The sequence below is a fragment of the Haliotis cracherodii genome, unplaced genomic scaffold, assembly GCF_022045235.1.
Source record: "Haliotis cracherodii isolate W230 unplaced genomic scaffold, xgHalCrac1.p SCAF_5, whole genome shotgun sequence".
NCBI classification, from domain to species: domain Eukaryota; kingdom Metazoa; phylum Mollusca; class Gastropoda; order Lepetellida; family Haliotidae; genus Haliotis; species Haliotis cracherodii.
This window is the reverse complement of record NW_027266308.1, coordinates 50,574,089-50,597,329: the sequence shown is the minus strand read 5'-3', so window position 1 is coordinate 50,597,329 and position 23,241 is coordinate 50,574,089. Positions and strand designations below refer to the sequence as shown.

Below are 23,241 nucleotides of genomic sequence, written 5' to 3'. Positions count from 1 at the left end.
AACAGTTGTAACAGTTATATATATATATATATTAAAACGTAATTTACACAAATACGCAGCTCTATGTTTCATTTATTGTTTCTTTTGGCAGAGAGCTTTATTACAACTATATCAGTGGCCTGTATGAGTCTGGGGCAGAGAAACCAGAGGTTGTTATGATGAGCAATGTCTCACATAGTTGGTACATGATGACTTGCCATCAACCAAGTGCACCAGCCTGACCGCCTGACTACCTGACCACCCTACCAGTTTCTTACCTCTTAAACTCTCTAACTACACAGGGATGGAAAAGGTCCTGATTAATAATACAGGTTTGCATACTTCTTACAAATGTCATATGTGCAAAGGTCCTGAACCAGTACTCATTATTTATGGTTGAATAGTTACATTATTGAAATATTTACTCTAGATTAAAAGTAACAACAACAAACACCGGTAAACCAATCAAAATAATTTCAAACATGTGCTGTAATCATACTTCTGTGTTTGTATGTTTATAAACATATGGATCATATTAAATTCATATACTATCCAAAAATAAGACGAACACGTTGTGTCAATAGTAGGCAACTGTCAAAGTAACATGTCATAGGAGTCAAGGTGCTTTAACTTCTTCCTAAAATAATCTTTTATTGACTGTCCTCTTGTACCCTACCCGTGTACTTGAGCTGAGTCAACAAATCTTACCGACATGACCCAGTGGTACCACTAACTAGAATGAACATTCTGAACTCACCATGAGCTAACGACACAGGTCCCTAATTTGCAAAATATCCTAATTACAAGATGTCCTGGTTTACATGCATCCCAAGGAGAGTCAGAAATTATGTGGGGTCCTGGCTTCCTTGAGGTTTTCTCGGGAACACTTAATATTGAATTTTGTACTGGTATATTTATTCTTAATCTCAAACACCTGTGTTATGTTTGTTACTTTGTCTGTTGCTTAACTCCATACCCAACAATATTCCAGATACATGTATATGAAAGCGGTCTGTACAAAAATCGAGTCTGGACCAGACAATCCAGTGGTGGACATCATGAGCATCGATCTACACAATTGGATTGGTTGTTTGGTTTGTTGTTTAACACCGCACTCAGCAATATTCAAGCTATATGACGGCGGTCTGTAAATAATCGAGTCTGGACCAGACAATCCAGTGATTAATATCATGAGCATCGATCCACGCACATTGGGATCCATGACATGTATCAACCAAGTCAGCGAGCCTGACCACCCGATCCCATTAGTCGCCTCTTACGACAAGCATAGTCGCATTTTACGGCAAGCATGGCTTGCTGAAGACCTATTCTATCCCCAATCTTCACAGGTCCTACACAATTGGAATACAATGACATGCATCATTTAAGTCAGTAAGCATGATAAATCAATCCCGTTAGTCCCCCCTTACGACAAGCTGAAGACCATGGCTAATCCAGATCTTCCCTGAGTGTTAAGACAGTCTGAACATAAATCTGAGTGAGTACCTGAGGATGGTTTTACGCCGTTTTAAGCAATATTCCAGCAATATCATGGTGGGGGGACACCACAAATTGGCTTCACAACATTGTACCCATGTTGGGAATCGAACCCAGGTCTTTGGCATGACAAGCGAACGCTTAAACCATGAGGCTACCCCACCACCCACATAGATCTGAACTCACCTCATGATCCTGCAGTTTGCGCCCCACTACCCTGAAGGAGTTCTGTGTGGTATGGTGGTATATCTGAACTTTCGACAGCCCCTGGGTGGCGCCACTTGGTATCCACTTCCTGTTGGCATCATCGTATATCATAACAGAGGCTCGAGCAGCCACAATGGCTAACTCACTGAAAAGAGAAAAAACATACTTATTAACATCTTTCCATCAACTGAAACCTATTTATTGAAAAGTAAATTTTCTAACTGAACAGCTGAATTGTTTTGATTTTAATATCAAAGAGCATACAGCTGACATATTGCATAGTTGTCATAATTGATTCCTAATGTCAAATTTGTCACTTAGTATATGACATCAATAAACTTATACTAAGAATTTTGAAAAAATATCATAAATAATCAAATAGAGAAAAATCAGAAATTATCGGTCATTCATTCCAAACTGTAGTTTCACTCTATTGATTCAGCAATAATTGAAACTGAAACTGAATAATATTAACATGTTTAATCCACAACTGATGATTGTGGGATCGAATTCTGGTTCACCCCGATTATGTTTCTAGGTTTGTCAGCACCATACCCCTGCTCGTGGGTTTCACCGAAGTGGTAAACACTTTGGGCTTTCCTCCCACATTAAGCTGACACGCCATGATATAACTGGAATACCGTTAAATGTGGCGTTAAACACAACTCACTCACTAACTTCAGATTAAGTTGTAAACATAAACTACTTTTACCCCATATTTCACCATGGTAACACAGATATTCACATTGCTTCATGACAACCCAGCATGTCCCATATGTTTTGCAGTTTGCCACTGTGTGCAATAATCTCTTACATTATCACAGCAGCAACCTTAACATGCTCTGTTTATTTGCATTAAAAACAGAACCAATAAATTATGCCACAGAAATTGAGGAGAAAACCGGCTAGAATATAATAATCCTAAAATGATAACCCCCAGCACTTCAACAGTGCCTAGCTATGAATGAGCCAAGCAGGAGGCAGCAGAGCCCCTCAGCAGCCCATAATGCAATTGATACGGTAATTAGTAGGGACAAGAATGTGTTTATAAATCATGAGTCACTCATACTTGACACAGACAGACCGGGATAAGAGACACCCTCAGAAGCAGCTACTTGGGACAAGGTCAGGGAGGGCTAAGGATTCACATGGAAGGGAAGCCATGTGCAACCGGAATGCCTACCACTCAGTTGTAGATCATAAAGCCCCTGTGCCTCTGATCATCCACAAAATGTGCTATGTTTGTCTGTTTTTTCATTCAATGCTCCAGTCAACTGTTCCAGCTATGTGACAGTCTGCAAATATTCAAATCTGGACTGGCCTTACCAGATATTATGCTCAATATCCCATCAGTCATCCATATCAAGTCTGACAACCCTGTCCATTTGGATGATTCTTACTACATGTACAAGCATAGGTTGCTGGGGACTTATTCTGATCGGTAATCAGGGGTGCAAAATTGTGCTGCATAAGTCAATAAACCTGACCACCCTGTTCATCAAATTGAGTCTTACAAGCATAGGTTGCTGGGGACCTATTCTAATCTGGAATCCCCATGGAGGTGCAAGATGTGCTGTACGTGTCATGGTACACGACCAATACAGTTAGAGTACACTATTGGTTTATGCTGCAGCATTCCAGCTGTAACCCAGCCGTCTATTAATAATGGACAGGGCAAGGCAAAGGGTAAGAAGTGATTGACAGTATGAGCAATGATCTAGTCCCTCAGGAATGGATGACACACAATAACCCAGGTCACACATTGTAATATCTGATTCTCATCAGTCAACCTTTGGAAGTGAGTGAGTTGGGTTTAACGCCGCTTTTAACATTATTCCAGTTATATCGCGGCATGTCAGCTTAATGTGGGAGGAAAGCCCGAAGTGATGCAGGTCTCAGACGTTTACCACTTCCGTGAAACCCACGAGCACGGGTATGGTGCTGACAAACCTAGAAACATAATCGGGGTGAACGGAGATTCGAACCCACAATCATAGGTTTCTGGCATGCCCAAGGGACGCAACTCTGCACAGCGAATCGCGGCGCCTTAGACGACTGGGCCACCCGTGAGTTGGAGTTTACACAGCTATTAGCAAAATTCCAGCAATATTACGGTGTGGTACACCAGAAATGGGCTTCACACATTCAACCAATGTGGGGGATCGAGCCCGGGCGTTTGGTGAAGCTTTAACCACAAGGGTGACCCACTGCTCCGGCTCTTATGAGAAACATTGGGTATTATGGAGCTATTCTCCCCACAAGGTTATACCAAAATATTGCTTTCCTGCAAAGTTAATCAATCTCCGAGTCTGGTGGTGTCACAGTACCCTTGCCGTTTTCTTGTTGAATGGTTGCAAGTGATTGCTCACAAACAGGTGAAGAGAACTGAAGCAGATTGTGACAATGTCTACTTGTCAACCACTGAGCTAGTGTACTACTTCCCTGAACATGCATCAAGGTGTTATTACCACACTACATCTAGAGCTCATTTGTCTCTAAGGCAGTAAAGGTTGTGCAAAAAGTGGAACTAGTTAACTTGAAAGCATAACCAATTTTAATCAACTAAGCATTTCCTCATTTCATCAGGGTTCGAGTCAAGGGCTTGTCCAAGGCAAGTTAAGTTCAGTTACAACTAGTGACATTTACTTGTGGGCAACCATTGCGACCATTAGATAGAGGGCAACTCTGTAGCAGGTTGTTTTTGTGGACTAGTGAAAACATACATTTATTTTCTAATCCTGTTCACTGGTTTAAAAAACAGCTCTAAGAATGCTGGATGTTGGCTATTGATAAAAATGTATGTTGTAAAGCAAGATGTGGGTGTGTAAATAGTTGCATTTTTATCCTTTTCCATTTACAGTTTCTATTCTATTTTGTATTGTAGGAGCAGTACTATATTCAAAACAACAAAGTCCCCTATCTGTTACTGAGAAACAAATTAAAAATTATAACACAACCTTTCCGTAAATATGATATTCATATGCCATATTATTTTTTAATTATTTTATGAAGATGATGACACGACAATTAACAAGTTAAATATATAACAAAACCGGAACACTTAAGACTTTAATTCACACAATAAAACTGTCAACATTATCTTTAACCTTAAGTCAACGGTTGTATAAAAAAACAAAAGAACAGCGTTAGAAAATGGCACTAGTCCTCTATTCCTAGCCAAACTGCCCAATATTTAAGGTATCATAAGGACTAGTAGAAATTTACCATTTTTAGGGGTTTTACTATATGTTATCATTATAAGGACTAGTGGACTGAAACTGTTAGTTTCAATTGCTGAAAGACACTTGAATTTCAATCATACATTAAATATATCTTAAATTATACACATATATTGACACTAACTATGTTTGCTTATGTTCTTGCAGATAAAACCAACCTTTCATAATGTCACCTCTTTCGACAAGCATGGGTTGCTGAAGACCTATTCTACCCCGGATTTTTATGGGTATCAGATACAAATAATGAAATTATACTCATCAACACTGATCAAATAATCCAATAATTTTGAGATCTTACAACTGAAATATCCCGCCAGGAAATAAAATCAACCTGTACACTTATAAATTGATATTCATCTGAGCATCTGTTGCAATCTGTTCTTTTATTGCACAGATCCAGTCGACCTGACATTCAGCTGTTTGTGTGTAGGATGAGTAGATGGTTGTCCCTAGTTCCTCCAGAAATCCAAACAGAATTTTATACTGCTCATAAAACAGCTGACATTCTAACCTAGATTTACAAAATATTTCATGAACAGCTCAGTTTGAATTAAGCGGTGCCCCATCAGCATGTAAACAGCGGCTTATGAAACTGCCCCACTAAACACAACCCGTGCTTGACTGGGAAACCCTACACCCAATCTAGCACACATAAGTTAACTCTATCTCTTGACGAAAACCTTATCCTCTAGCCAAGATACTATTGACCTTTGACATTATTTTTCCTGGGAGGGGGGGTGTCTAAACGGCCAATTCTTGTGGTTCAGATTCCAAAAACTGTTGATAGCCTGAAGCAAAGATGACAAGTACACCAAATACACTGTAAAATCTACACATCTCACTCTTTATGAGCTCTGTACATGTTTGCTAGAAAGTAATTATCAAACAAGTGTTAGACTCATATCAAGGGCACAATGTCGCAATTATTACATCAGGGAGAACTTTCAAGCTGATAAGCTCAGCATTATTATTTTTCAAACTTCAGACATTTTTACTTCATCTTACGTTTCCATGGTTACATATTATTCCACTTCGAGGTGAATAATCTCTTTGATCTCTAGCAGAAACCTAGTTAGAAGATAAATGTCAGAAAACTTTTATCCTCATTTCCATCGCTGAAACCCCTATCTGGACTGCAAAGTATAAAGTCATATCAATATGTGTATTCTTTGCTTAAATGTACCCATTACATGGTGTAATGTTTCTATTAATTCGATAATAACATGCTGATTCATTCATCTCTAGACATACTTAAGGTGGCAAAACCAGCTTCCCTGTCCAGCTGATGTGATCATTATGGATAATAGGACACATTATTACGTTCAATGTAGGCATTACAAATTCATACACTCGGCAGATCATATTTCTAGTTACTATTTCTCAACCTAAAAACATTATCCAGGACATAAAATCGGGAACTTCCCTTTACATTATAATTTTGACATAAATTTACATTTTCATTATCAATATTCAACCATACAAGGAAAGGTGCATATAAATGTCCTCATGAGTTTAGCTTACACAATGACCACTATTGCTACTAGAGCTCTATTATTCTGCTGTAGATCTCACAATGGGTGTAGATAGACACTGCGAACCAGTTGGCATTTCAGTGCAGAATAGGTCCCAGTATCCCATGCTTGTTGCAAGATGTTAGGGCTGGGATGAGTCCAAATGTACTACCCGGGTACCCACCCTCCTATTACCCGACCCTACCTGTAACCGGGATTTTGTTTTGGGATGACTCCCAGCACTGTTTGCCTGCACATACATCATGAGTCCATACTGAGTTAACTAAGATGATGACCATGGAGACATCAGACAAAGTTAGACTTAGGCACACCACCACTTTGGAGTCGACTGGACAGAACTGTCCTGGTGGGGCTACCATTTCTTAGTTCTACTAGACCTAGGACTTGAGCTGCAATTACAAACTGCTGTTGAAGATTTACATCACAACTGTCTGTTCTTCAGTGATCTACAGAAGGTGCGTGTCATGTATGACACAAACACCACATCAAATTTACTCAATAATAATAATAATAATAATAATAATAATAATAATGATGATGATGATGATGTTGATGATGATGATGATGCAGTATTAGAAACTGGCACTGGTCCTGTAGTCCTTACTAAACTGCCGAATAGTTAAGGTATCATAAGGACTAGTAGAAATTTGCCATTTTTCAGGGTTTTGCTATGCATTATCATTATAAGGACAAGTGGACTAATCAATTAGTTTCTATCGCTGAGATGATGAGTGAGTGAGTGAGTGAGTTGGGTTTAACGCCGCTTATAACAGTATTCCAGTTATATCACGGTGTGTCAGCTTAATGTGGGAGGAAAGCCCGAAGTAATGCAGGTCATAGACGTTTACCACTTCGGTGAAACCCACGAGCACGGGTATGGTGCTGACAAACCTAGAAACATAATCGGGGCGAACCGGGATTCGAACCCACAATCATAGGTTTCTGGCGTGCCCAAAGGGACGCAACTCTGCACAGCGAATCGCCTGTGATGATGATGATGATGATGATGATGATGATGATGATGATAAGTTAACCATCCACCAAAAACAGCAACAAACACCACTGTAAAACATGCTAAATTTCATTATACATCATAAGTCAATGGATTAGTGTATACTTAAATGTCCATGGCCTTTGGAAGTATAAAAAGTAAAGACATGATGCTGTCCAATCTTCATCTTCATATTGCTGAATAAAAGCCAACTGTCAACACTGTGACAAAAACAAACATTGAACTTTTTTTTAAATCGTCTGATTTTCCATTGGTTACATGTTATACTAGGGTTTCATTATCCAAGAGACATTCATTTCTTCCCCTGTCAATTGTTATTCAAGGAAGGCACTATTTCAAAGGCTTACAGGACAAATATATAATGCAGGTGGTTGGAGAGACACTGGACATATCTCTGGATTTTGGACGGAGTCCAAAATATCTACAATCTGCTGTGAGATACGCAAATGACAGTACAACTACAAGTAGGGCAACTAGTATAATACTTCCTGCTTACACAAGGTGATATCATCATGTGAACACAAACAGTGCAGGCCTTAGTTACCTCAGACAGGGTTAGAAATTGGCACTAGTCCTGTAGTCCTTGCCAAACTGCCAATGGTAAAGGTATCATAAGGACTAGTAGGAAATTGCCATTTTTAAGGGTTTTGCTATATGTTATCATTATAAGGACTAGTGGACGAAAACTGTTAGTTTCTAACGCTGTCAGCAGTGACAAAATCACTTCAGTGAGATATCTCGACTATGAAACATGTTGCTTATTGATTAAACTGATGTCTACATCATGTATACATGTTATACCCAGTGTAAGGGACTGAAAGAAAATATTTAGTGAAAGATGTAACCCTTCACCTTCATAGCTATGTGCCCTATATGGTTGGCAATCCTATCAATAGAAGACAGAAGAGGTCCGGAAACCGTCATATGCGCCGGACATGTCCGATTGGGAATCTCAAATGTCCGGTCTAAAATATTGCTTACCGGACATTTAAATTTTTCTGTCCGGACATTCTTAAATTTTGACCGGACATGATCAACAGTTAGGACTGAGCAATTTCTGTCTGCAGTTGTAACACAATGAAGATTATCTACACTGACAAGCTTTGTTTGTTTTGATTGCTGTAAATACATCGTACCTAGAATGATAGTCCAATCGGTCAATCACTGTAATAGGCAATAAACTGAGTTGACACTGATTAATCGAGGATTAATTACTGAGAACTTCTTGTTGATTTGAGTAAAATGTGTTTACAACTGTACATAAATACCTTGCATCATCGATGTATCTCATTATCCTTTCGATTTACTTTTATATGTTACTATTATTCTGGCATGGCTTTAATGGGTATAAAATTTGATTTCCCTGCTCTTTGCTGAAGATGAGATGGTGATATTGGTAACTGTAAGAAAAAAGGATTAGAGGATTTAATTGAACGCAGGTCATGTCAACCCCAACATCACTCTCATATACGGGGAAATTCAAATGTATCTAGCCTATCCCTAACAAACTACAAACAAACTCCACATTGAAGTTAGAACCAAGGTATCATGACAAAGAAAACAGGTAGCCATGTGTACTTGTAATGGCAAAGTGTAATGCTGAAAAAGGCTGGTGTAATTAACACAAGCGGTGTGTATACCAACAGTGAGATAAAGGGCCCGGGAGGGGGGACTGGCAGGTGTGAGGTAATCAATGTAATGCAGGTAAACAAGCCGAGACAACACGTGCAGCACACTAGCAGAAGGTTAACCCCCTGCATGGCGGCAGAGGGAGTTCAGTTGTACAATACCTTGGCCAACGTGGCAGTATGTGTTGGACGTGGCACGCATAGTCTTAATTTCCCAAGAAATTTTACTAAAATAATGATATACAGCTTATCTCCAACTCCTTATAAATTTTTTATGAGCTGAGCTTGTCCTAGACATTTGTTCCTGACAGAAAAAATACACAGAAAATCCCAATACAGATTATCACATCCCTTCACTCAATGTGTAAAACAGCAACGGAAAGCCAAATATATTTTATTTGAAAAATTCTTTGAAAGCATTCATTGACAAAATTTCATTCCAGCTATCAAACAATTCTCTCAAACGATATTTTTGATACTTGATTAGCCAAAACCCATTCCATTGACACTCAAACTGAAATCAAATGCTTTGAACTAAGAACATTGGTGAATCAACAGAGACTTCTTTTTCGGGAAGCATCAAACAATTTCACTATGGGGTAATCACCGTGTCAGACAGTTTTTTAAGCAGATCTGGTTTATGGCTTTATTGGATGGGTTTGGGTCACTGTGACAATTTACAACACAAAGCCCATTCAGTCCATTCTGTAATGACAATAATACGGACAATATTACAATTGAAAGCCATTGGTTTAACCAAAGACAGAGATTCATCTCTGATACACCAGCATTAGAAATTGGCACTAGTCCTGCAGTCCTTGCCAAAGTGCCAATAATTAAAGTATCATATTATAAAGGACTAGTAGAAATTTGCCAATTTTAAGGGTTTTGCTATGAGCTCTCATTATAAGGACTAGTGGACTAAAAATGTTAGTTTCTACCGCTGTACACTTTTTGTATATAACAACATAGTGTAAAGAGACATGAACGCAAGTCCTACATGTTAAATAGCAATAGAAAAGGTTTTGAGAGACTTGAAAGGGGTTCCAGTTAACATACCCCCAACAAAACATTCTTGAACACAAAAGGATTAGGATTATGCTCCTTGGTAATACATCATGTGACTTGTGACATAAGGCCCCTATTCTAAATAATAACCAAGATTACGGCTGCTATGGCAAAAACCCTACTTACTTCAACATCTATTGATTTTATCATGCAAAGTTCTTCAAAAAGTCAAGACAGGTTATTCTTTGCATTCTGTTGACAGTACAAAAGTTCACAAAGTGTGTTTCATAAAGCCTTTGCATAGTTTCTAATCAAGATTAAAGGTCCTGAACCTAAATTTGTTTTGTAAATATGAATCATATCCTCATCAATATACTTTTGACACAAGTTGAACTTTCTGATGAAAGTAACAGTAAGAAGTTTCCGGAGGATGCAATGGCTATTTTGAGACACACATGATTGTTTTGTCAGCTGGTCTTGTACATGAAGGAAGTAGGAGTTACAAAGTCAATACAAAGCCAGACAGATGTGAACTAGATATATAGATCAAGTCTATTGTCTGTGAAAGAGACGAGTCACAACTACATGTATAAATACTCATACCCCATTGTCGCAGCATAAGAGTTTCATTTCAAGCACTAAATTATCTCTGGTCTATATTATCAGGCCAAAACATAAAAAAGATCCACCACCAAAAACATCCAACACTACAACATGCAAGACATTGTTCCTGACAAAATAGTTCATTTTGATAGCTAGAAAAATATATATATCCAACATAAATGACTAAGATCATCTCTATGCATTGTTAGAAACTCGCACTATAATCCTTGCCAAACTGCCCAATAGTTCAGTATCATAAGGACCAGTAGAAATTTGCCAGTTTTAAAGATTTGGCTATACGTCATTATTACAAGTTAGTTTCTAATGCTGCTAAGAATGTAGTAGTATTTGTTAATATCATCCCTAGATGATGGTATCATTATATACTAATGCCCATCATTGACATTTTGTCTAAAGGGGGGTGTGGGGTAGCCTTATGGTTAAAGCGTTCGCTCGTCATGCCGAAGACCCAGGTTTGATTCCCGACATGGGTACAATGTGTGAAGCCCATTTGTGGTGTCCCCCACCGTGATATTGCTGGAATATTGCTAAAAGCGGCGTTAAACCATATTCACTCACTCACTCTAAAATAATGGATAAGTATAAAATGATCTGCTAAATATATTTCCTTGAAAAACAACCTACACATTTCTGAAATGCCAGGCAGGCCAGGGGCAAACCAAACAAGTTTTAGTCTGGCCTTACCTCACATCATAATGTTACTTTCACTTATACTGAGGATTTCAAACTACAAGCAGACATCAAGAGTATTCCAGTAATGATGTGAAAAGAGAAAATATCAAAATTTTGTGAAATCTGACACCATTTCTTAAATACGAAACATAAAATGAAACATAAAATCTGTCATTCTATTCCCCAGGACTGAAAAGATTACTCCTTCAGCTCCACTCAATCCCGACTAAATTCTTTCAATGCCATGCTGTGTGACTAATCAACAGTCACTGAGTCTCAATGAGTGTAGCCCAATTACCTGTAATAATGAATAAGCTATGGTGCAATGGCTACTTTATCACCAGGACTACTGGGTGTATGTATATATGGACACTCATTGTATATAAATATTCTTAGCATTAAATGACATATAATCGTCGAACATTTGATTAATATTTTCCCTGGGGAGTCTATGTTATATCATACAAAACTCATATATAAGCCTTACCATAGAAGTATTTGAAGTATTTCATCAATTTTAATTTTAATAATTTACATTGGAACTGTTGGCAAATGTACACATATATATTATCTCAAAAATCTATTAAAAAAATGTCATTAAGTGTACACAGGAAAAATGAATACCACACTAATTCCGATTCAAAATAAATATCTGTAACTGATATCCAAATATATACAACACAACATTCAAAATTGTGTCTAAACCTGTTGACTCAGCGAATGATTTTCCATTTCTAAAAAAATACTCTCAGATTAATTATGACAAAAAGATAAATATAACAGAAATTACTGCTGTGTTTCCTGTAGTGTGGAAGTGACAATAATTGTTGATACCTACCATTCCTGAGTGCAACCTGCATCAGCCATGTTTCTAGTGAACGTCAAGTCTGCACCACATTAATCTTGTAACCATGGGGCTGCTATTGATTAACAATTGTTACATGAGGCTTATCACAATCACAAAATAATTTGCAATCTGCCATACCACACCTTCAAGTTCTTAGTTACAGGCACTAGGAATGACTCATTTAACATGATAACATGAAAGAAATGTCACAACAAAGACCTGACATTTCCAAGTCTTCATCAGAACGGGGATTAACAACAAACATTTCAGACCATATTTGTTAAATTCAATCTCAAATTGAGTTAAATTTGTGACTCAGACATACAGTCAAATATTACTGACAAGTGTGATGAACCATGTGTAACCCAGCCACAAGTTTCTTAGACATGGAGTTCTTCAAGTTGATAAGGATCTAAAATGTCTACCAGTTGAACCCACAGGGAATGCGATTTTATAACAGGGTCAGAGTTGAAAGCCATTATGATTAAGACTAAACGCTAGTTCCATTAGACAAAGAGTGTGAAAAGAGCATGAAGAGCCTATCTTCTTTGTCTTGCGTACACCCACTGATGTGAGTGAATAAAGTTCTTAGATCTTTCACAAACCAAGGAATATTCCAACCAAAATTACAAACCCGTAAACATTGGCTTGCAAAGTATCCTCCTCGGGATCCAGTAACAAATCATCCAATTCTTCATATTCAGGATAGCTGGGATAACTTTGCATCCTGTAAGTCTGTTTTCATCAAGAAGTGATTCCGTAACACCTAAATATTTAGCTGGGAAAACTGTTTGAGAGTATGATGGGATGGGGGCGCACCGCCTGTCTGCTAAATTTAGCAGTGTAACTATATACCCCTACAGCATGTTCCCTGGCCCACACAACCTTCTGGCTAGTTCAACATGACAACTCTCCTCAAAGATACCTAATTAATTGACAGGGGATGACTTATGACGACTGGCATTCCGACAAACTTTATAGGTACCAACCCTTTAACCAACCTAGGTCATATGATCAATCTCTCATTGACCCCAGGCATTCATGTAATTACTTAACTTGTAATGTTTGCCTCCAAATTTCACCTAACACAGGCAGTAAGGGCAATGTTATTACATGAACCCATGCCAAGTAGATGACCCACACGACTTTCATGAACAGGCTAGGTTTCACCTTACACGTCTCTGACAGAACCTGGCAGTCTCTGACTGGTTAATCTCTGTGAAATTGTGTCTAGAAACGTTGGATTCTCTTTAATAATTGGAAAAAAAGTTCATTTCAAGGACTTGTGAGATTACTTTTGCACATAAATTTAAGGTATTATGACCAACGGCAACTTTGAAACATTTTTGGTTTTACTGAAAGACCTTGCCTCCACTGCTGACAAAATCAGAATATCTTCACTTTTCATGATAAGATGCTCTGACAAGCTTAGCAAAACATGGGACAAGTTCATATGTCCTTGAATGTTTTCAAACAAAACTAACTTAATACATGCCAAATGAAAATAAAGATGGATGTTCACATTCATTTAAAAAATTTTGGTGAACTATCTTTTTGCTCAAAAACATAGTTTTTTGGCCGGAACATATTGTTATGTGACAAACAATTACTAGCAAAGTGATTCAAAGCAAAAAGTTGAAAAGTGAACATGTGAAACCTTAAGGTGACAGGTGCCTTTATTTGACAAATCTGAATGTCATGTGTCTTTCACATTCCACAAGAATGGCAAACTAGCAGAGATTTGAGTCAAAATGTTGGTGTAGATTTAACATGTCCGGACTAATATTGCATGACTGTCCCCTTCTACAATCAGTCAGTATTAGCTAAGCCATGTAAACATGACGTTTGTAAGGACATGCAGGTCAATCCATCAATCAAACAATGACCTTCACCTTCCTGACGTACATTCACTTCCTGTTTTACAATATTTGGGGTGTGCAATGACGTGTTGACAGAATTAATCCTTGTTCAATCAAAGATGTTTGTCGTTAAACACATCCCATCTGTTTGGCTGAACTGTCTTATTGATTTGATACTATTGCCAAATAGATATTGATGGAATCACATGACATGATGGGTTTCTTTGAAAGTTAGTTTTTGTGTTATTAAAGAATTATTGCAAAGAGATACCTTGCAACACAAAACTGGTCTATTATGTTTAAAACAAGTGTCATGAATCTCTCATTCGAATGATGTCACTTAGCTGACCAATGCTGTACATCCTGATATAGGATAATAATGTTCCTGTTAGTTTATCACTTAGGCAAGTGAAAACTTATTATTTGTTATAATATGTTATAATATCATTATTCAGATCAGTGGGTAGAAAAAGAGGCTTTTTCTCTTCTGCTAAAGTGAAAGCCATTCTTGGGATTAACATATCTCAAGCAAACAGCATGTAATATAATGACCATAGCTTAAATCTGTATTTTCAAATACTGCAAACAGAACTGTTTTGCTCTTAATACACACTTAACAAATTTTGATGAAAGAATAAACTGAACATCTAGTGAAATCTGGTGTAGTTTCCATGTTTGTTTGTTGTTAAGTGCTGCACTTATCAATGTTCCAACTATATGATCGAGGTCTGTAAATAATCGAATCTAGACCAGGCAATCCAGTGATTGATATCATGAGCATTGATCCACGCAAATGGGATACGATGACATGTATCAACCCAGTCAGAAAGCCTGACCACCCGATCCCGTTAGTTGCCTCTTATGACAAGCATGGGTACCTGAAGACCTATTCTAACCCGGATCTTCACAGGTCCAGTTTCCATGTAGTGGTGATGAACATTTCATTTCATATGAATAATTCTTTGATTGATTGTTGTTTAATGCCAGGCTTAGCAATATTTCAGCTATTTGACAGTAGTCTGTAAATAACCAAATCTGGACCAGACAGTCCAGTGATTGAAATCATGATCATCGATCCATGCAACTGGGATACAATGACATGAAAATCAACAGTCTGACCGGTAATATGGAGATGTCACAAGCTGTATCATAGGTATTGATGGGAGTAACAAAATGTGCAAGACAAGCAAACACACTAACTGGGTTACCCAACCAACCAGTATAATAAAGCACCTCAAGTAACCTAACATAAACATGATAAGGGTACACAAGAGAGCAGGAAACAGAGACAGCTGATACATTACCGGATAATATTTACTGATTTTTTCCATGGAAATCAAGACTGAATTTGGAATTAGGCTTATTACAAAGGCAAATAGGGCACTGATTTCCTTCTTTAGGAATATGTAATGAGGCTGGGGCAGACAAACCATGACATACCTTTTAAAACAAATAGTTATTTGAACAAATAGGCAACCAACTGCAACACTAGCAGTCAAACAGTCATATTTTTACTTTTTCACATCATATAAGAGAGACAGCAGTATTCCAAGCATATCGTGGCAGGATTTTTTGAGAATGGACTTTAGCCACTAGGCCAAGAAAAGTCAAGTAAAATTCTGTTCAGACTAGGATCAGCTAAATAATATTCAATACAATAACACCCAAATCTGAAAATGATAGTTTATGAGCCAAATTCAGGTATACATTTTTGGCCCCCAGTGCTACCTATGTGGTAAATGAACCCAGTTCTTTGGGGTGATGAATGAACAAGGCTACTCCACCACTCTTCTCCAACATGTTTGAGTGGCATCTCCTTCTATTGTAGCTGATGCACATCAATCCAAGCACCAGTTACAAACAAATATTTGGGGCAAACAAGTCACAAGTCACAAATCACTTCTTGTAACATGTATAACAATATTCAAATGTATGATGATAGTGTATCCCAAGACCTACAGAACAAAATTAGAACAAAATGTTCTACTTGACAGAACTACTAAGCTATTCTGAAAGGTTGACTTCCTGGTTTTAGTCCCGTCAAGAGGAGAACATGTTATTTCTTGCCTGAAAACAACTTAAGTGAATAGCTAACAAATGGGAGTGTTCTGAAGCCACACAAACACTGCTTCAAAGGAGTATTTTTTTTATACCATATATCTAAGATGTGGGGTGTGTTAAGTTGACATCTAGTTGTAAGTGCTCAATATGGACAGTTTCATTACATCTATTTACCACGTGTCAGGAGTTCATCACAGTATCAATGTTAGCTATGCAAGTCTTAAGGTTTCGGTGATCAATAGTTGTCACCCAGTTGTTACATCCTTTGTCTTACAGGGTACAACAACCAGTAATCGAAAAGAAGGCTAAAAGGCAAGGGATCCATATCATCAATCCATGTTAAAGATTAGAGAGTCCTTAGAACAAATACTAAACCAATTTCAAAGACCTTAAGACCTTCAATTTTTAACACTTGAAACCACATGAGAGGTGGTGCTCACACATGCAATTATTTGATACAACTGAAAAGATGGTTGTGTCAAAGCCAAAAAAAGCCTTTCCTATGACTGTAAATCTAACACAATAAAACAACCCAGCAGAAACAATTGATCTCATGCTTCACTCCTCACTGTACAGATCAATGATACAGTAGCATATAGGTATAAGACTTGTAATTATATAAACATTCCCTTTTCTCCACAGGAACCAATACGCAGGGGGACTAGTGATGCATGTACAAGTGCATTACCTAACAGCAATTAATCAATTAACATTCATGGTGTTGATTAGTGTCAATAAACATGGATCATTAGCATGAAAAGGTGTTGGTATTTACTGTTATGGCTTCTGAACAAATGGGAGCCGAGAACTTGTCAAAGATAAGATCTTTGAAAGGCATTTAGAAGTGATACTTATAAGGAAGTGAATTTATGGATGTCAACTTCTTTATTATGAGGAACCCAATTTTTGGAGTATATGCTTAGTTCTTCATCAGGTGAATGATGAAGGAGTAAGCATATACTCTGAAACATTGTGTTCCTCATAATAAAGCTTCCATAAATTCTCTTCCTTTCGTCTTTGTCAAAGATAGATGGAAAACTTCCCGAGGCAAAGAACTGCACCTATCTAATTCAAGGTCCAGTTTAAAAAAAACATTGAACATTTTGGATTATGTCAAGACTTAGGTGAATAGGGAAACTACACACAAGTGTTTTCCTGACAGACAAAAATGTGGGAGAAATTTGAATTAACACTAATATGGATAATTACATGTATACATGGATAACTAAACAAATTTGTTATCCATGTGATAACAACTACCTGATTATAAATCCTTATTGAAATTACTAATCTTATTCATAGAACATAGATCAGTATTTTTCTCTCTATATCAATTCATTAATTTGGCCTTAAGTCAACAAGTATGTGATCCAGTTGTTTGTTTTTCCATATAATTATAACATAACATATTCTACCATCTGTTTCTTCCTATGTTTACATTCTTTCATTAGCTAATGTGTGGACTATAGCAATAACATTTCTATAACTATTCTAATGTATGTTTTATGGACAGTTGCTACACAGCCAACAGATTATATGGCCCAATCTAGACATAGATCTGTCTTCTGAACTCATAAATCAAGAGATCTAGTTTGATAAATCCATCAAAATGATATTGCTATTCAAGTTTCAACTATATTTATTATATTCTTTAATAACACTTCCACTACACGTGTGGATCCTTACAACACGCTGACAAGATTTCTCACAATATCCCTTCCAACCATTAGCATTTGAATGAACTACACAAGGGAAACTTCATAAATCAACCTGTGCTTTTGATAAAACTTGTTGTAAGCCGTACCTATGCAGTTTATACATCTCATATCTGGGTGCGGTTTAAGCAATGCAGTCAACTTACCTCATGTTTTTTGTTGTTGTTTTGTTCTGCAGAGAATAATGTGGGATTAACTCGGCAGGTATTTTCTTCCTTTATGATTAGAATGTATAAGAGGAACTAGTCGAGAATAGTTGTAAACCACCTCGTAACATATAATAACTAGACAAGGCGATTAAGAGTTAAAACTAGTCCCAATTTTTGACGTTCTGTCCAACTGTCAATTGGTCACTGCGACAAATCCACTTCCTTCCCAGACGCCATGATTTGTGAGTCCGTATCACTTCAAAAATACAACTTATGCGATATATAATAATTGTTGCATCATACACGAATGATGTGTGTATGAACCTTATAATAAAAATTAAAATTTTGCAAAACACCAGTAAATATAATATTTGTACAGCCTATTTAATTCTGCCCTTCAGACCGGAAGTTAACCCGACAGGTGCGCGTGGAAGCTGAACCGAGTTGTCCATCTGGATGAAACAGAAGTCTACATCACTGGATCTCATCACAGACAGTCAGACTTAAAATGACGTATTTTAATACATGGGAAGAATTTGCCAAAGCAACAGAGAGACTATATATCAACGATCCATCTAGGGTGAGATGTTATTTGTGGGAATTAATATGATAATATTTTAGAGCGTGTGTAGTTTGTTGTCACAATTTTTTAGAAAAATATTAGAAGTCATGTAAATGAAGAATACGCCCCAACCTTAACCACGAAAGGATGGAAACAGAGTTAAGAAGGATGGACACGCAAGGTAACCAAAACCAAATATGTGGTGACAGATGAAGAATGGTTCTAAAAAGTGTAAACAGATGTTCTGAAAACAAAACATGCTCTGCATAGCCTACATGTTGGTCATGGTAGTTAGATGTTTGCTCATTGTGCTGTCTATCAAGGTTAAATTCCCCACCTAGGTACCATGTGAGAAGTGTTCCGGTGGCCCTCTGTGATATTGCTTGAATACTGCTAAAACTAAAAGTCATGTAAAACCATATTCACTCACTTTGAAATATAGCCTACAACTTTGGGGTATCGCGGTACTTGTTATGTACGCTAAACAGAACAAATGCATTCAATGCATATTTACTGAAAAGTAAGGAACATATTTTTAAAAATCAATAACAAATTATCTGAAAAGATATTTAAGATTTTTGTTTAAAAAATTGGATGACAATAATTTGTTACAAAAAGTGGAAAAAATGTTTAAAGTTAACAATAAATGTATGAAAAGCACTCCTTTGATGACAACAGTATGCGCTTATTATTTGGCTACTTGTGAAGAACGTATTGCTAAGTATGGCACCATGGCCTCTACCATCTCCTAAAAAGATTCTGGTCACATAGTCGGAAAAATTTGCGGGCTGCATCACTTCTGTTACCTAATTTGTCACCATGAATATACAGACGATCTAGTTCAGGTCGATAGAGACAGTTTAATTTGGAAACTGTGTGTTATGTATCGTAGTCTATTGATAGGTGGGGGTAAGCCAATATTAAAAAGATGCCAGAAGTAGTATCGAACATATTAATAAATGCTTACTTACAGTAGACAGAACATTCCGAGGAAATTGAAATTGTTTACAAAGCAAGCACTTCCTGGTTACTTCTTTGCATTAATAGACAGCCGCTAGGATGTGTGTTCTACGTGAACTGCCAGAAATTACAAATGTCGCGGTACGATGAATGCCGTGGTACCACAGGGTCCGAATATACTGATACTTTTTAAAGGTTGGCCAAAGTGACAATTATAGCTTTGTCCATCAGACAAGGTTGCTGGACAAGGATGGTTTTGCTGTGCTACGTCCTTACATAAGGACTTTTGAAGAGAAATAAAGACATCAAGGTTGTCAGCATGTTTGTCTTACAAAGCCTTGGGTCAATAGGATCCTTTGATTGCAATTTTCCCTGAACTGTTGGTTACAAAAGCTCATTATGCAATCCAAGATTTGCCTCCATAATTAAATCAGCTCCCCATAAAACCATTTTATTATTTAGTCAATCCTCTCTTCTCAAGTGTCCACTTTTACTATCTTTTAACTTTTGTAGTTCTTACATGTGTGCTTTCTGCTTCCTAGCAGTCATTCACCTGATACAGGAGTAAGCAAGTTCTCCAAAATGTTGTGTTTCTCATAATAAAGAAGTTGACAATGACATCCATAAACTCTCTTCCTTAATGTGTATCACGTCTAAATGCCCTTGAAAGACTCAATCCTTCCAATTCTCAAGGTGCGGTGGGGTAGCCCAGTGGTAAAGACTTTGCTCATCGTGCCAAAGACCCAGATACGTTTCCCCACGTTTCCCCGATTTCTGGTGTTACCCACTGTGATGTTGCTGAAATATTGCTTAAGCAGCATAAGCCATACTCACTCACTTCAAAATTCCCATTCTCCGAAGTGTATTCGATTTCAAGCTTCAGAAGTTCAAGGCTGAATTCAGTATTCAGATGCACATTCAGAGAAGCAGAAATCGTACAAGGCCACTCAGAGTAACATCAAATGGATATGTGCATTCCCCACTTGCACGTTGATGCTAGTAAATACAAACATACTTTGTTGGGATTCTTGCTCATAGCTCATTCGCTCAGAAACAGATTTGTCTGTCACGGACTATTATTTCCACGCATCACATTTACAGACACAGCTTGAATGACCATGTGCTGAATTAGGCACAAAACAACACAGACTCGCTCATTTAGTCCCCCAGTGTCAAGATATTTGATGATGATCAAGGGCAATTAGCATGTTAAGTGTTTGGAATTGAAACTAAAACTGATGTATTAGTAAGGCATGTTCAGACCAAATTGTTTGTTAATGGGATGGTTTATTCATATATCTAACACAAGGTGGTAGTGGGTAGTTAGTTAAGTAACTGAAGTAAATAATTACATCTACTGTCAGCGCTTCCTGTTAGAATAACAATATTATTAATAAAAGAGAATTGTCTTGTTTTCTGAAAATTATGTATTTCTGATTTCAGTGTCGATTTGTCATAAAGTATCGTCACAGTGAAGGAAAACTGGTCTTGAAAATGACAGATGACAGGGTAGTAAGTATCATGGCATGATATCCTATTGTCACGGAAAAAAGTTAGACTGGTACATGAACTAATAAGGAATGAAGTGATGCCTTTTGTTATTTTTAGAATTTTTATTTTTTTCCATTTGTTTGGACCATATCTCAGGTTATCAACTGGTGCCTTTTGCTATTTAGGGATTTTTAGAATTTTAAGTTTTTCCGCTTCCTTGTCAACAAATTTGACATTGACTCTGTTCATATTGGTGTGTACCTGACATAGAAATACAATGTTCAGAATCTCAGTTCCATGGTATTGTTTTGATAGCTCAATAACAATAAATAAAAATGATTCCATGAACTAACTAATTGAAAAAGACCTTATGGGGGTTATTACCAAAACCTTGTGCTTGCCTTACGCATAAAATGTGGGAAACTGTAAAAGGTGAACCGGTTGGCAAAGATTGTTGTTGTGGAAAATGGAGAAAGAAACAAAATTTGTATGTTTATTCTATCTTTGATATACCAAATTTGCTTTCGGGGGCGTGGGTTGCCCACTCTTCTAAGGCAACGCAATTCTCTGTGCAGAGTTGCTACTTTGGAGCATGCCAGAAACCTAAGATTTGGGGTTTTAAAATGGATTGGCCCTTATTATGTTTCTAAGTTTGTCAGCACCATACCCCTGCTCGTGGGTTTCACCAAAGTTGTAAATGACTGAGACCTGCATCAATTCGGGCTTTCCTCCCACATAAACATAATGATAAAGCTTACATGACATGATATGACTGGAATACTGTTCAGAACGACATTAAAACCCAACTCACTTACTCCATCAAATTTGCTTTCAGTGTTTGCAGTTCAAGACAGAACAGGCTCAGGATGTGAAGAAACTGGAGAAATTGACAAGCCAGTTAATGAGGCATATGGCCTCCAAGGAGAAGTGAACAGTGCAGCTGCGTGTGGATGGATGACTGATGAGGAAGTGATGGCAGTCGAGATGAACATGTCATTCTTTTGTGAACATTTATGATGGATCATCAGCACAAAGCAAGAGCAGAATGAAATTCTTTTGTGTGGATGAAGTATATATATGTTTATTGCTTTACCATCATTTTCTTTTCCATATGAATATAAAAAGACCTTTGTTCAATATTTGTTTGAGAAGTGGCAAACCTTTTGATAAGTCCTGTTTTCAGTCTTTTTTTGTCTACCATGTCTATAGACAGAATTTAATATACCACTTTGTCATCATGTTAGTTGACGGATAATTTATGTTACACATGCTTGAGAACATTCAGAATTGTTATAATTATGTGTTTAATTTTAACAGATGCAAGGGTTTCATGTTGTCATGTATCTCCGTTCATTAATAATTATTGTTGCGAATGACTTGAATCTTACATTTATATATACTACTCAAAAATACTACTCAGATAAACTAGTAATGTGAAAGAATTGGTGGCCCTTAACCTTTTTTGAGTAGTACATGTTAAAAAATGATGATCCTGAAGTTAGAGGTACAAGTGAATGCAAGATGATATGAAAACAAGTGTGTATTGTGATGTTCATGTTTGAGGCCATGATTGTAGTGTGTATAAATGGACTCTTGTTTAATGGGAGATAGTGTAAGCATGTTACGCTTTGTTCAAGTCATGATCTTGACTTTGTACATCATTGTATTGTTGCCATTCAGCATATTTGACTTGCACATCCTTACACCAGTCAGGGTTAGACACGGCCACTAGTACCAGACTAGTGAAAATGCAGAGGTACTAATTGTTTTCTACCAAAATCTACCTATTTGACATAAACACTAGTCTGAAATGAGTACTGGACCAGTTGGATATGACCAATGGTGGCTACCACTGTCTGTCTGTAAAATAGAAGCATTTGTTTGTAGAAATGGCAAGGGAAATTATGTAAGAAAGAAAACTATAATTTTGAAATACAGAACTAAACCATTACCTCTGTGTAGATACATATACTAAAAAGGTGTATGATTATTTAAGTCTTTAAGGCTACTTTTCTCAAGCTTTAAGTTTTCTGTATGTGATGTTCAAAGTTGTGGTGTGTGCGTACAACCACTCACTCCTCAGTATTTGTAATGGAATGAATTAGTTGTACGTTTTCTTGACCCGAGTTGTCTATCATCTATTTATCATGTAAATATTAAATCTTCCATTGTTTCCAAGTTTTGTTGTTTATTTGATCT

The 23,241-nt window shown here is 37.2% G+C and overlaps 2 protein-coding genes across 5 annotated transcripts in view; one reads left to right on the top strand and one right to left on the bottom strand.

The window, feature by feature from the left end:
- The window catches only part of LOC139442544 (vasodilator-stimulated phosphoprotein-like), a 70,500-nt gene extending 52,240 nt beyond the window's left edge, over positions 1-18,260 (bottom strand). The window contains exons 1-2 of one of the 4 annotated variants that reach the window (XM_071223365.1): positions 18,027-18,260; positions 1,663-1,828 (exon numbers count right to left, since the gene is read on the bottom strand). In XM_071223365.1, coding sequence (XP_071079466.1) covers positions 1,663-1,828; positions 18,027-18,031 — 171 coding nt within the window. In that variant the 5' untranslated portion in view covers positions 18,032-18,260. Of the gene's footprint in view, positions 1-1,662; positions 1,829-12,879; positions 13,035-18,026 lie in introns of those variants that run through there. The other 3 variants (XM_071223364.1, XM_071223367.1, XM_071223366.1) reach the window with 3 other exon arrangements.
- A 170-nt stretch (positions 18,261-18,430) lies between these two features.
- Positions 18,431-23,215, top strand: LOC139442546 (signal recognition particle 9 kDa protein-like). The gene is made up of 3 exons (XM_071223368.1): positions 18,431-18,609; positions 20,995-21,063; positions 21,878-23,215. The coding sequence occupies exons 1-3, from the start codon at positions 18,538-18,540 to the stop codon at positions 21,971-21,973; spliced, it is 237 nt and encodes a 78-aa protein (XP_071079469.1). The 5' UTR covers positions 18,431-18,537; the 3' UTR covers positions 21,974-23,215.
- Positions 23,216-23,241: the final 26 nt, after the last annotated feature.